We start from the raw sequence: 16,114 nt of genomic DNA on the forward strand, positions 1-16,114 counted from the left end.
CAGTTGTCTACTGTGCAAGTTTTCTTCCATGAGATTTTGTTCCACGATGTGTATTAGTAAATAATCATTAGTCGGGCTTCGTCATTAATGGGAAAGAAAGATCTTGGCCTCAGAGAATACTTGCTAAGCTTTGTCCTAAAATACATGGCATTTAAAAGGTTCTATCAATTGTGAGTTTGCTTTCTTTCCATACTAATATAAATGTAATTTTGTTGACAACTCAATTTAAATAATAAAATCCCATATATCTAAATATGTGCCCTTTTTCCCAACTTGTATTTGAAATAGATACATGTGCTCAAAATTGACATTTGTATTTGAATGCATTTTCATGTCATGCATTAGAAAATTATATTTTATAAAGAGCACACACATATACATATTATATAAATCTTATATCTTTTTAATATACATTTTATATATTTCATATATATCTTAAACAAATCTTATGTGTCTCATATAAGTGGTTATATACACATAAATATATAGATCTTAACAAGCAGGTCTATGTCAATGTCATTGACTACAGCTTTTGGATAAATCATTGTATCACTGATTGAAAAAATGAGCATCATCCCTACATCCAAAAGCCTACAAATGCCTTCTCTTTATGCCTATTCCTCATCATTTTTTACTTATTTTCCCTAATCAGTAAGATTTAACCTTAGCCTGGAGAAAGAAAAACATGAGCACTATATCCCACCGTGTAGGAAAGACTGTGATCTAAACATGTGGCCTGCAATCAAGCACAGACAAGTTAAGGTTTGATCTGATCAATAATAGTTTGGTAAGACATATGTAAGGAAGACAATGCTTACTATGCCTCATCAGGTTCTATTTTTTATTTTTCTAGTTATTGGTCATCCAGTATTATTCTAGCAAAACAATAAGATCAATGAAACATTTAATTAGGAGAATGCTATAAGAGCAATTAATAATCTATTTCTGCTGGTAGAGGCTCAGAATGCAGTACCATTGTGTTTAATTGTGTTTAATCACATGGATTTTAGACTAGTGAATCATCTTGTATCTTGATTTTCTCAGTTGCAAAACAGGGAAAATTATGTTTTTATGATAAAATAATCTAATTTCATGTTAGCATGATATCTGGTACATACTTGGTACAGAGTTTGTGTTCACCATTATTATTCAATTCAGGTTGACAGCTTTAAGTTTTGTTTGATAGAAGCTCAGTGTTTAATTAAAAGATATTTTTGCGCATGAGATATTGTATGCCATTATTTAGTTGAACCGTGTTTGCCTATTCCCATTATACAGATGAATATAAGAAATTTGATATGCATTTCTTGATCTAAACTTTTTTCTCCCCCAAATGTGTTTCAAGCATTAATACTTATAACTTGTTCATAAGTCAGTCAGCACAAAATAAGCAATATGTTAACAATAATAGAAAAATTCAGAAATAACCAATTGCAGTGCTTGAAGATGTATGTGCCTTTTTTCCCAGCCTGTATTTGAAATAGATATATGTACTCAAAATGGACATTTCTGCATTGCAGAAGCCAAATACACTATTTTCTCTAATTTTTGATGTATGTGAATGCATTTTCATGTCATGCATTAGAAAATTATATTTTATCAAGAGCACATACATATACATCAAGAGCACGGACATATACATATTATATAAATCTTATATCTTTTTAATAGATCTTATATATCTCATATATCTCTTTTAAACAAATCTTATATATCTCATATAAGTGGTTATATACACATAAATATATCAGATATATATGTGACTATAACTATTAGGTACAGCCGCGTACAGAAAAGCCTTTCCAGTCTTCCATCAGAACGCATGTGCAGTCGGCTGGCTGACGTCTGACGTCTCGGAGGTCTGACGTCACCGCGTGCGCCCCACCTCCACATATTAGCAACCGAAGGCGTCCGTAGCAGCAGTGGCTGCTGAGATGTACGAACTTCCGGTTCCCCCAGCAGCTGCCATCCCTGTGGCAGCTGCAGTCACTGCCGCCTGCCGCGTGGGGCCCGGGACCCGCCGCCGCCTGCTCTTCTCTCCCGGGCGCACCCATGCCACCTCTGGGAGCCAGGGCGTGCGGCCCGGAGGCTCCGGCGTACTGAGAGGGCAGTCCGCGGACGATGAGGGCCCCGCCCGGTGGCCGCGGTCTCGGCAGTGTCGGGGCCTCGGTCCTCCTGCTCCTGCTGCCGGCGCTGAGCGGGCCCTGGGCGGTGCTGTGGCCGGCGGCCGAAGCCGCGCCGGGCCCCAGGCCCCCGGACCCTGCTCCTCGGACCCTGCCGCCCCTGTCTCCAGGCCCCACCGCGGCTCCTGCCCCGGGCCGTGCTCAGGTTGAAGCCACCACCGAGCCGCGAGGCTCGGGGGGCGGCAATGGCAGCAGCCCCGGGGCGGGGCCTGCGGCGGACGGGCTCGGAGGCCAGGCCGGGGAAGGTTCGGTGGGTAGCGGCTTGGCCGTGAGCCCCAACCCCGGCGACAAACCCATGACCCAGCGGGCCCTGACCGTGTTGATGGTGGTGAGCGGCGCGGTGCTGGTGTACTTCGTGGTCAGGACGGTCAGGTGAGGCCTAGCCTCTTTGTGCACCCCAGGGTCTGACTTGGGGCGACCTGTGACCTCCTTAGCATGGTGGTTTTCTGTGACCAGCTTTATTCCCCAGCATCAGAAGCCCCCCACCCAATGGACGTGGTGAGGGATAGCTGTTTTAATGGCGTGTGTTACTTCGGGGGGGGGGGATTTAAACTAACAAGTTGCTGCTTTCATTTAAAGTGTCATCATTCTGGAAATAATCTCATAGTTCTTTGAAGTTTGATAGCACTTACCTTGCCACACCTCTCTTGGTATATGTTTTCTATTTTTTTCTTTTCTTTTTTGTGTGTGCAACTAACTTGTCAAGTTTTTGCATATTTGGAATACCGATTCTTTAAGGACAGCCTATCTATTTTTTTCTTATTTTTTAAATTATCTTTAAGTAGTTGTACAGAGGAGTTGCCATTTAGCAAAGCAGTTTATGAATGCAGTCAACTTTTTTGTTGCTGTTGTTGCTCAGTAATACTGATGCAGATGGGCCTTTTGTAGATCTTTTATTTTTATAAAATTTAAAAGAAATTTTCTTCCTTGCCATCACTGTTTCTTGGTGTTGTTAGCCTGTAGCTTAATAATGAGGATGCCCCTAACTAGTTAAGGACCACTTTTCTGAGGAGTTGACTTCTGGAGGAAAGACCTCATTAGAGGGAACCAGCTGAGTGTAAAGCTGGGCAGAAAATGTCTAGCTGTTTCCTCCTTCATAAAGTCCTGGAGGTTTCCAGGACTGTACTGGTTTATTCATCATAACTACATACTTTGCTGTAATCACCTTCTCTACACTTAACAGATACTTTATTTCATTATATTATTTTTTAAGGTTTTTACAATCATCTTTAAGTAGTTGTTCAAAGGAGTTGCCATTCAACAAAGCAGTTTATGAATACAGTGCGTCTTGATCAATGGCACCCCTTTTAACATTCCCCATCCTTCCTTCATTGTTTAAAGCAAAATTTTCCTTTTGAATTTTTTTTGAATGGGAAACCAGTATCACCTGGCTAACGTATGATTTGATTAAAAGGTACAGTGTACACCATTATTTTTTGTGAGTATGGTCCAGGGAACTTGAGGATTTGGTTTCTCTGAGACAGGTTTCTCCAAATAATGCATTGACTTATAATTATACAGAGTGTAAAGTATTCCGTGACATTTCATCTTTTACATTGCAACTAACACTAGGAAAATATATCTTCTCAAGTTTGAGTGCAGTAGCAAAAAAAAAAAATTACTGTTTTTTGAAAAGATGATTTAAAAAAAAATTGTTCCTTTTTCCAAGCTGGATTTTCTTCCTTTTCGTCAACCAAAAAAAAAAAAAAATGGATCATTATGGTTGAATGTAGCCTTTTTCCATTTTTGTTTTCTATTACTTGAGGCCAAATATTAAGCGGATTTAGAAAACATCTAAGTAAGTGCCAGTTTTCATCATTTTTCTTATAAAAGCTTTTATAAAAGCTTACTAATGTGTTATTATTTTAAATCAATCAGTACTTGAAACTTCTTAAATTAGTTGATAAATTGATTAAATATTATATTAAATCAATGTATATAATTCATATACATAAAAGTTTTTGGGGAACCCTGGATAATTTTTGAGAATGTAAAAGAACTGAAAGCAGTTGAGAGTCACTGATATCAACAGTATTACTTAGCTTGATACTATTGATCAGTAAAAGCCAGCTAATCCAAGCCCATTTTCTATTTCATAGGAAATTAGAATATGTTCCAAAGATATTAAAAGGAAATTGTCACGAAATTGAGATGTTCTTTATTATTTTTGGTGATACTGAGGTTTGAGCTCTGGGCCTTTTGCTTGCTAGGCTTATGCCTTACTTCTTGCATCACATCTCCAGCTCTGTTTTTTGCTATTTACTTTAGTGATGAAGTCTAGGAAATTCTTTTGCCAGGCTGGCTTGTAACTATGTTCTTCAGATTTCAGCCTCCTGAGTAATTAGGGTAACTCATGGGCCACTGCGCCCTCCTGAGACTTACTTCTTGACATAAAGAAAAATTAATAGAAAGTAGAAACATTATTTTTCTCACTGAATAAGTAATGCTATTGGTATAATTCTTATGAAGAACCAGAATAGTGTCATATTTCTTAAGCATAAATTTTGAGTGGGAATATAATTTTCTTGATATGCCTCATTTCTCTTTTAGGTTTGGTCTCATTTATAATCTTATATACAAATATTTAATGTCATGCAAAACTTGGGAGAATTCAACTTTTCAATAAGATTCTGTTGGAAGACTCAGTATGAGAACTGCCAAATTCTGCACTATGACTACTAACTATTCTTTAGTCAACATCTAACATACTCATGCAGTCCAAGTTCTAAATTTAGTTAGCTACCTAATGTCCAAAGCTTTTTTGATGCTAAGAATGTCTGGGCAACTTTCAGAATCTATACTTTTTGCTGTCAGATTGTGCTCATAGTTAATTTGGTGGGTGCTAATTTTGGCCTCCACTACCAAAGTATGTATAATGTGGCATTGTAGTAATTTGTAGCAAAGGGTATGTGTGTGGGGGGGGCGGTGAGAATGGGCTAAGTCTATTATTTCCTCTACTGATAAGAGTGGAATTAAACATATTTTACTTGTAAAATTGTATCAAACTCCATGATACTTCCAAATTGGTTAATCTAACTTAGTTATAATGGACTCATGTTCCTTCATGTAACTTCCACTTCAAGTCTAGAAATATTAAAAAGAATGATCAGATTCTTTCTACAGAAATTGAAAAAATATATGCAAAGAATGTAGCAGGGACAGAGTAGGTTTCCTAAATCGAACTTAAAATCTCTATGTGAAGAGGTTTGTCTTACTCATAACTATTTGAGCAGTGCTGGATGTCATGTATAATTTTATTGAATATGTAGCTGCAGAATGAGTGAGCATTCCTTGTTAATTCCTTATATTGCTGAAAGTAGGTGGTGGCAGTTAGAAATGTAAAGATAATTACTACTTGCTTATAGAATAAAGAACTGTGAAGATCTCAATTAATACTTAGACTTCTTTCGACCTCTTTCTTCTCTGGGATGTTCATCTCAAAGTAAAATGTATGGAGCAGGAAAACAAAACAAAGCAAAACAAAACAGTGCTTTACAAGGCTGTTACTAATTTCTGGTATAAGTTAGTGAATCATTGTCCTTGCCTTAAGAGCAGAAAATAATTTGTTTTAGTACACCACACATTGCTATGTTTTGCTTTCTTACTTAGCATGATGTGTTGGAAGGAAGCTAATTCTTAGATTCCAGCCTTTCCACATTTTTTTTTTTACTTCTGTAATCTTTAGCAAGTCATTTAACTCTAACCCCCACTATGAAATGGGATAAAAGGCTATTTGATATGGTAGAGATGGGTATGAAATTTAGCACTGATAGCCTGCGTTCAGGCAGTAGGTATTTATTCAGTTGCCCAATACTGAGAACTGGCAATATAGTGTGAGTAAAACAAAATTTCAGCCTGGAGGCACTTAGAGACTGGAGGAGCAGATAAAGCATGTAAGAACATCAGAATGAAGGCTCTCCAGTTCAGACTCCTTGCCCTTCTCCTTTCACCCCTTTCCCCTTTTCCTTGCCTATAGTGATCTTCTTTGGTATCAGTTTGTTTTTAAGTTTTACAGATGAGTGACAATATATGCTATTTATCTTCCTGTGTCTGGCTTATTTCTTTAAATATCATGTGCTCAAAATGTGTTAAATAGCAGGAGTAACTTCTAGTGTATTGCAGCATACAGGATGGCTTTTTGGCTGTAATATATGATGTGATTTATGAGGTAAATACATCATAAATTTAAACATGATATTAATACTAAACCTCCAAACAGTCTGAGGACTATGTGACAGGAGAACTCATGGGAAATGGCAGGGCTGTTGGGGGCCAGTTATGATCAAATTGCTTTGTATGCATATAAGAAAATAGGATAATGTAACCCATTAAAACTGTTTAGAAGGAGGGACAGGAGATAGAGTAATAAAGAGATGAGTAATAAACATATATACAAACTTCTTAGGAGACATTCATATACACAAATGTAAAAAAGCCCTAGTATTTATTCAACAATGTATATGTGCTGAACTAAAGTAACTTAGTGTGCTGCCTCAATCCTTTGCATCCCCTCCCCCACCTCAAATATTTTCTTCACTTGCTATGTAGTGAGAGTGTGATATTGTACAGCATCCTCTCTTAATCTGATCACACATATTTCTTTTTAACTCTTTCTGAAGCCAAAACCCAATGAATTTTGTAGGTTGGGTTGATAACTATTACTCTTCCACCTGATAAATTAAGAATATATTTGGAAATTTATTTTTCTTACAGAGGGTATATGATTTTAGCACTACCCATAAAATCAGTGATATCGATATAAATTGTTCAGTTTGGTCAAAAATAGAAATACTTTGTATTTTTACCTACTACCATTAATTTAGTATTTTGTAATCTAATTTAGCATATTGATTGCTTATTATTTGGGGGAGTATTGACATTTCAGCTCAGAACTTTAGGACACTCTGCTACATCAGCCATGTCCTGAACCTCTTTTTTCTTTGGCTATTTTTGAGATATGGCCTTACATTTATGCCCAGGCTGGCCTGGAGTGCAACCCTCCCATTTATGCTTTCCACATAACATATGGGATAAGAATGTGTGCCACCACACTCAGACTTTCATTGAGATGGAATCTTTTGAACTTTTTTGCTCAGCAAGGCCTTGAAATGCAATCCTCCTTATCTCCATCTCCCAAGTAGCTAGGGTTATGTGGAGGATGCACTTAGCCCAGCTTAGTAACTAAAAATACATTGAACCCTTCACCTGATAATAGTAGGCCATATGGTAAAGATTAGCAGTACATAAGATAGTACAGTTTTGAAACTTTTCTTCTACTTGTTTATATATCGTTGGAAAGTGCTGTTTTCTTACCAAGCACAAATCATAGTGTGCTGCCATTTATTCTGCCAGGCAATATATATCAAGTATATTATGTAGAGAGAGTCCAGAACTAGATAATATTCTAATAAGAACAAATTCTTAAGGAATTAGCATTCTTTCTAGAGATGGAATCTACCTTCCTCAAGTATCCACTGAAAATATTACAGTGTTGAGATATGTATATGGTCTACAGCAAGAATCTCAAGATAATGACTATTGATCATATCAGTGGTGTGGCAGACCATCTGGTCAGGGATCAATTTGAAGTTACATTTTCTAGAACAGACAAAGAGAAACTTAATAACAAATGCTATTTGACTTGCCGGTTTTATAGAACAGTGTTTACACTGTAAAGACGGCTAGGAGGTAAAAACTTGCTGTGCGGGGTGACAGCATCTCCTTTCCTGCTAGTACCCTATATTCCTTAATTGGTACTGTATTTCAGTAAACAGGAGGTTTGATTAGGTTGAGGGAATACATCCTGCATTAAACAGGATTATCCTCCCTCTTTCTTATATATCTTTCTGATATTTTCGTGTAAAATTAAATAATGCTATGTGTTACTGTTGTCTCAGTTACTTATTTGGATAAGTATATGAAAAATTCTAACTTAAGGAAATATATTAGGAGAATTTTGAGAGTTCAGAAAGTCAAGACAAAAGCTGAACAACAGGGCTGGGGAAACCAGCAGGAACGAAGGAAGCTTAGGAGACAAGAAGCTAGTACATTGAGTGTTTATAGAAGCATTCCATAATGTGTTTATGTAATAGTTATTTTCAGATTTTTTTTATTCCCAATCTCAGAAGTAAAATTCTAGAAAAGAAATGAATTTTGCTTACCTATTAGCAAGAATAAATATTATTTCATGAGATAAGAAATACAGTACCAATTAAGGAATATAGGGTACTAGCAGGAAAGGAGATGCTGTCACCCCGCACAGCAAGTTTTTACCTCCTTGCCCTGTCTTTTCTCTAGTCATTAGACCACCAGGTATATGTTATTTATCTCTCTCATGATAATGTACGGATTTTAATCTAACAACGAAAATTCCAGTCTTTGGGGTTGGACCAAAGAGTTTCTTGCAGTTTGATTAGTTAAGATTATTGCTAGCCAGGCACCGGTGGCTCACGCCTGTAATCATAGCTACTCAGGAGGCTGAGATCTGACTTTTGCGGTTCAAAACCAGCCTGGGCAGGAAAGACTGTGAGACTCCTATCTCCAATAAACCACTAGAAAACCAGAAGTGGCTCTGTAGCTCAAGTGGTAGAGCGCTCGCCTTGAGCTGAAGAGCTGAGGCCCGGAGTTCAAGCCCCATGACCAACAACAACAAAAAAAGATTATTGCTGTCCTGTTAAAATTAGAGGCAAGTTGAAGAACAGAGGAACCTTGAAATCTTAAAGCTCAGCCCTAGTAGTTTATAGTCATTGATCAAGTCTACATTACGAGGTACCTTTAACTCTAGTAAGAATCTACTAAGAATAGTTCTTTGACATTTGTAGCTGATGATCATTTTACTCCATTTCGCGTACAGGGATTGAAGTCAGGGCCTTAAGTTCCTGCTCCACTTTCTAGCTCCATGGCTAGTGCTCTACTACCTGAACCATGGCATTTTGCTAGTTAGAGATGGACTATTCAAAGCTTTTTTGCCTGGACCAGTTTTGTACCGTAATTCTCCAGGTCTCAGATGCCTGAGAAGCTAGGATTGATTATAGGGATGAGGCACCCACTCTAGTTTCTTTTTTGGGGGGAAGCGTTGGGATCAGCAATGGGGCTTGAACTCAGGGCATGGGTGCTGTTCTGAGTACTTTTGCTCAAGGCTAGTGCTCTATTACTTTGAGCCATAGTTTAGTTTTCTGATGGCTAATTGGCATGGATTTTTTTTGAGCTGGGATTCTCAAGTCTGTCTCCTGAGTAGCTAGGATTACAGGAGTAAGCCACTAGTGCCCAGCCAAAGCTTAATCTGTTTTCCTCTGTTGACTTCTTTTCCATTATATTTTAGTGGACCCTAATAGGAAATTAGCATCTTCACATCAAACTTCTTAGTCATTTCTAAGGTTTAGCTCATGTTTTCTAGAACAGAAATAATATAATCTACATAAAGTACTTTAGCCCAGTTTTTTGATACATATTGCCTGTGTCTTTCCAGATGTATAATAAGATTTTTGATATTAAAACAATATTTTGTGTGTATTTGTGAAAGATACAAGAGATTCTAATTTGTTGGCAGTATGAAAGCCCAGACAGTGTTTCCCAACTATTTCCATATGATGATGGATATAGAAGGTGTTATCCATATGAGGTTCATAAATAAGACTATATTTCATTATATGATCTGCCTTATACACAACTTAGTGACCTTAAGGGCTAAGGGGAACTTTGAATAAGTCAAGTACCACTTGCACGTGTAACATGTTCTTTATGTAGCTTTGTAGAATAGTGTTAAATTTGACCTACAAAAAAGTCAAACTAGTTATGTGAGCCACCTTTATACAGATCAGTTCATCATATATTTGAGAGCTTCACATTTCTCAAACTGTGCTGAATACTGGAACTCCAAAGTCAACAAAGAATCATGCATGTCCTCAAGGAGCTTGCCATCCTGTAAATGAGTATTGAATCTGGCAGCAAGAAATGATGCTAGTTGGAGGAAACTGCTCTGAAAATTCATTCCTATGTCAAGACCATTTGAAAAGCCACTTAATATCATATCAGAGACTATTTGTCTAAAATATGAGTCTTTGCCTTTCATCAACATAAGATCTGCAAGCTTGACTTTGACTAAATTTGCTTTCAATTGACCTTTACATATATTTGCCACTGACAGCAATCTTAATTGTACAATGAGTAAGAAGTTTGGGATTTATTGTAATATCCAATTATGTTTAAATGCTAGTAATAGGAGATGAGCCAGTATAATAGGAATTTTTGAAGGTATTAGGAAAGGAGTCTGAAGAGGCATAAAGAAATAATTTTTAAAAAAGACTTAGTAAGAATAGCATATGCAGGATGAGAAAGAGGTTCTGCATTGAATTTCCTCATTTGTGCACTTATTTTTTCATGGCTGCACGTTCTCTGGTCTCCTGAGCAGGGATTTGCTGGTATGAGTCACTATACCTGGCCTCAAAGCATCATATTTACCCCTGGGCAAACTCTTACTGCATGATTTTCACAATAGCCATGTTGTGGAAGTAACCCAAATGCCCTGCAACTCATATGACAGATGGAACAAGAAAATGTATATCTAGACAATCAAATTTTATTCATCTATCAGGAAGAATAATATGTCATTTGCAATTTGTGTGTGTGTGTATGTGTGTTTATAATCCCTAAGGCTATTTCAAACCTTAAATTTAAATAAAACTAGTAACTGATCCTTTAGATGCACTAGCCACATTTTTAGGGCTCACAAATCGGTTGTGGTTGCATTATGGAACAGAACAATGAAGAATAATTTCATCATTGCAGAAAGTTCTCTTGGGTGGTACAGTTCCAGAATTACTCTTAGAATAAGGTTTATCCTTATGAAATTCCAGCTATAGGTTTTCATTACCTACTAGAACACCTTATCTCTTGTGTAGTAACTTAAATTTCACTGCAAGTCTTACACAGTTCTCAGAACTTGGTAAGAGGCCAGGAAATACACAGAAGCTTGTGATACTGAGCCTAGAAATGACAGTGACTTGACTAGAACTAAACACAATCCTAATATAGGGAAATCTGGAAAGTAAGTGTGTGTGTGTGTGTGTGTGTGTGTGTGTGTGTGGTATGAGTAGAGGGAGGGAGGTGAGATTTGGTGAGCACTATAACGTCTGTTGTACAAAGTTATATAAAAGGTCATACTATCTGGAAAAATATTCAAGCTTCTTTAGAATCTAGTTTAAAATTTACTTTTGTCATCCCATCAATATTATGTTGTAAGTTCTTAATGTGATTGACTGATTAACTATAATCAATCTGTTGAGATGAATTTGTATTATATAGAAGAGTAGAACAAATTCTGAATGTGACTGAAAAAATACAAAGTAATATTTTTGCAATGACCTTGATTTACATTATTATTGATTTACATTATTTTTCGTGGTTTTCTATAAATTATATAGCTATACATTAATTCTATTTCAAAACTGTCCTAACTAAAAAAATGGCATAGTGAAACTCACTAAAAGTTGTTGAATAATAAGAGTGTGGTGAGGTGAGATTAATCAAGCAGTCAAAATGATTAAAGTACCACGTGCACATGGAAGATGCTGCGATGAAACCTTTTTACAGAGCCTGGGCACCTATGGCTCACTCCTATAATCCTGGCCACTCAAGAAGCTGAGAACTGCAGGATCAAGCCTATTCTATCTCCAGTTGACCAGTGAAACACCAGGCTACATAGGTGGCTCAATTGAGAGAGTGCCAGCAGTTGGTGAGCAAGAAAGCCAAGTGAGAGTGTAAGGCCCTGAGTTTTTAGGGGGAAAAAACAAAAGAAACAAAAACAAAAAACACGGCTATTATGACTACTAAAAGGAGGGAGTAAGAAAGAGGGTGAAAGAAGATGAAGAAGATCAAAATACTTTATATGTGTGTATGAAAAGTGGAATAATGATGCTTGTTGAGATTGCTTTGGAAAGGGGGAAGGGAATGAGAGAGGGTAATGGAAGAGGTGAATCTGATCAGAGTACATATACACATATATGGACATGTCAAAATGAACACCACCACCAGCCCCCCCATACAATTAATTCATGTTAATAAAAATAAAGCAATGATGCCATAGAAAATCAGCAAAATGCTTTTTAATTGATTTATCTTCTAACGTTCTTCCTCCCTGAATATATTTTTACTCCATAGTTTATAGTTTTCTGAAATTTTTAATTTCCATATCACATGGCATAATCTTTATTGCTCATTCAGGCTGCTTTACTCTCATGTATGCATATCTATGCATGCATTTTCTCCTGTATTGACTTCCTAAAACATATATTCTGACTATATTGTTATAAGCTAGAGCTCAGCATAGGTCTCAAACCTAAAGATTGACACTCCTGGTTTTAGAAAAAGTTTTAGAAAAGGTTTTTATCTAATTATTTGTGTATAAGAGTAAGCAGTTTGCATTATAGAAAACAAGATTTTTGCTTCTAACAATAGTTGATAGCAAATTTTCTTTGGAAGGATTAGAAACAATGGACATGATAGATGCAATGTTAGTATGTCTTTTATATTATTACAATGATACATATTTCTATCTTGTGGTGAGATTACAATATGTAAGGTAGCTAAAAGTAACATTGCATTATTTGCCCATACCACCCTGGAATTCTAGGGCTCTAAGGGACCCCGTTTTTAAAATTATCCTAGTTGGTGTACCAAATAGGATGTGATGGAAAGTAATTGATGATGTAGGTGTCAGTGAGACCATCTGATAAGCTGAAACAAGCAAATACACAAAGAGCTATGAAAAACTAGGGAGAATTTTCTGTGGCCCAGTAATTTCTTTTTCAGTTAAAAGCTGCCCAGAAATCATGAGTTACCTATTCAGAGTAGTGATCTTTCTAGTAGAACTTACCTTAAAGATTCTTATAAAGAATATTAGAAGGAAATTTGTATGTATACCATGTGACTCAGAGCTAAGTTACTAAATGCTTTTATTACTTTGGGTTTTACCTCGAAGTAATAGAATATTGAATGTCATTAAACATTGCATTATTATAATGACCAGTTTTATGCATACGACTAGGACTGATTCAGAGCCTTTGGATTATCAAGAATTTTGAATGCTTCATCTTTGTCTATAGAACAAGCTACTTGAGCTCTAAACAAATGTTCCACACAATTGTGTTGTCTCCTGAAAAGAGATCTCTCTTCCTATTTCTATCTTGGTGTTTTCAGGAAGAAAGCACATCAAGGAGAGAAATCTTCCTAGAAAACTCACAAGAGACATATCTTAATACTTCATTTGTCTGAATTACTTAATTTCCTCATGCGTAGACAATGAATGGCAAAACAAAAATTGTATTATGATGTTTGGTTTATACCAATTATTATAATTATTATGTGCTTCTTAGAGCTAGGCTTTATTGCTGTCTAAATGAAAAATATGAGTGTTTTAAACTGTAAGAAAAGGATTGTCACTAAACAAAAAGAATATTGTTAACAGTAATCAGATCTAAGACATGGACTAATCAGAGCAACATCGTTTCACTAGTTCATGCCAATGGATGCCAAGTCATTAGTTTTTCAAAAATGGATGATCGAGAATATATATTTAAATTGCGAATTATATATTCTGATATATTGCGAGGTCATTATACTGAGGATTACAACACTTTTTATCAAGTTATTTTGTGGCCTTAGTTAAAGCCACTTTGATTTATTATTAAGGCACTGTAAAACTCAAGCTGTGCAGTCAATTATTTGTATATAATTCTTAGCTTTACCATTTTTAGTTTCATATTTACTTTTCTGCAAACCCTGTCTTTTGTATATAAAAGGAAAGTACTTTATAGGATAGATTATTGTGACAATTATAATAGGTAATGCCTATATGTTGTTTAGCTCAGTCCCTGGGATGCACAATAAATATTAGCTCTTCTTACTGGACTTGTATCTCAAATTGGAATTTAATATAGTTTAGAAGATTTTACTTTATGTTTTCTAATGCCTACCCCATATATTATAAAATGTTATTATTTTTACTTTTATATTTAAATTTTTAGTATTTATAAAACATTCTAAGTATATAATCATGTATTTTTTAGATATTTTAAATATATATTATAAATATACCATATGAACATCCTATACTATAAAGTGTAATTTATTAAAATACATGAAAACAGAACAATAAAACTTATTAAAATTGTTTTAAGAAGACAGCAGGGGTGGGTAGTAATCAAAGGTTGAGTTTGATATATTGTAACATGTATGAAATAAAACAGTGAAACCTGTATACAACTGATGTATGATAAATTTGTGTAAAATACATGTATTTATGCTTATTTAAAACCTGATGTTAAGGCATTTAAAATTATTAAAATTGCAAATGAGTTACCACATCAATAAAGTTTTGGATGTAGTTTATTGAAGAACAATGTATGATTACTGAAATTAATAGTCTTAAGCAGTACATGATTATGTGCTCTGTGATGAAATACTTTACATTGTTCTTTTTTTTTTCCTGTACTCAGATTTGAACTCCATCCAGGCCTCATTCCTTCTAAGATAATCACTCTGCAGTTTGAACCATTGAACCATTTCCCCAGTCCTTTCTGCTTTATTTGTTCAGATAAAGTCTTACATTTTTGCCCTGCTGGATGCTAGCTGTGTACATTTTATTGAACAGCAGTAGAATATTTTATTGGAGAGACCTTGTATTTAAGCTTGTGATAGTGACAAAACTGGGAAACTGTCAGGGTAGTAGACAGGACCCAAGAAAAATTATGAAAGGAAAGCCACTAGAATTCAAAAGCATAATGATATAAGGACTTCTACATGAAATCACTCGCATCTCAGCAGTTCCTGAGAATATTATCACTTCCTGCCAGGGTGGAATAATTTTTTTACTGAGATTCAAGAAGATTACACACTTACTTTATCTAGTACAAGAAGGCAAAAACATCCCTAACATTGGAAGTGGTTCCATGTGGAATGCAGAAAATTTAAAAGAAAGAAGAGCTACCTTGGTGTTTCAAGGGATATATTTTAATTATTTACAGTAAAGGATAATTATGTTACAATATGGTAAATTCACATATCCCAAAGAGAAATACACAACTCTTCAGCACAAGATAAAGTCAGTATTAATAGTAATTTGAATGGAGTGTGACAGTCATCTAAGTTATACTTAGAACATCTTAAAGGTCCTAGAAGGAATATGTTTCTACCACACTTAAATATTCTATACTAAGAGGATTGCTTACCTCCTGAGATCCATAATAAGCTCTAAAAACATGTGGCTCCCTTAGGTTTTGCTGTGCTGTGTTTTATATGAGGTTATATACACTTGTCTTATCCCAGTGGTGAAGGTCTGCATATAAATATACATATTTGTTTTTACAGATAAAGTACAAAATATATTATTAATCTCTATGTTTCTGTTAACAACTATTTATTAACTATTCTATAGCAGAACCTATGTGCATAGAGTACAGCTCTGAGTAGCTACTGTTCCTGCATATATGGGACTAAAAGTCCAGTAGATGAGCAGTTGTGAATACTTTGAAAGAAACCTATAGGATTTGTGAACTTGCTAGGTAAATCAGGGAAGATTTGTCTAAAGAAGTGATACTGTTGTCCTGAAAACTAAAAGGTAAACAAGCATTACACAGACATTGTGAATATGAGAATTGTGATACCAATGTTGGAGAAAGGATGACCACCATATGGGACTGAGAGAAGGTTATGTGACTGCAGTAAAGAAAGTGAATTAGAAAGTGGAATAAATAATGAACAGCAAAGGGAATCTGGAGATAATTAGCATGAGACATCCTGTTCTAATCCTGTAGATCATATTACAGATTAATTACCTAATGCTGAGGAATAGACATCTGTTGTAACTGAGCATATGAAGACGATGTTTCTAGGTGAGCAGAGCTGATGGAAGTAGGCAAGTCAAGCCAGGCACT

General features: G+C 35.8%; 1 protein-coding gene across 3 annotated transcripts in view; it reads left to right on the forward strand.

The window, feature by feature from the left end:
* Nucleotides 1-1,961: 1,961 nt before the first annotated feature.
* Nucleotides 1,962-16,114, forward strand: part of Fam174a (family with sequence similarity 174, member A) — a 28,108-nt gene continuing 13,955 nt past the window's right edge. For all 3 annotated transcript variants that reach the window (XM_013021994.1, XM_013021995.1, XM_013021997.1), the window contains exon 1: nucleotides 1,962-2,555. In XM_013021994.1, coding sequence (XP_012877448.1) covers nucleotides 2,122-2,555 — 434 coding nt within the window. In that variant the 5' untranslated portion in view covers nucleotides 1,962-2,121. The remainder of the gene's footprint in view (nucleotides 2,556-16,114) is intronic.

The sequence above is a fragment of the Dipodomys ordii genome, unplaced genomic scaffold, assembly GCF_000151885.1.
Source record: "Dipodomys ordii isolate 6190 unplaced genomic scaffold, Dord_2.0 Scaffold59, whole genome shotgun sequence".
NCBI classification, from domain to species: Eukaryota; Metazoa; Chordata; class Mammalia; order Rodentia; family Heteromyidae; genus Dipodomys; species Dipodomys ordii.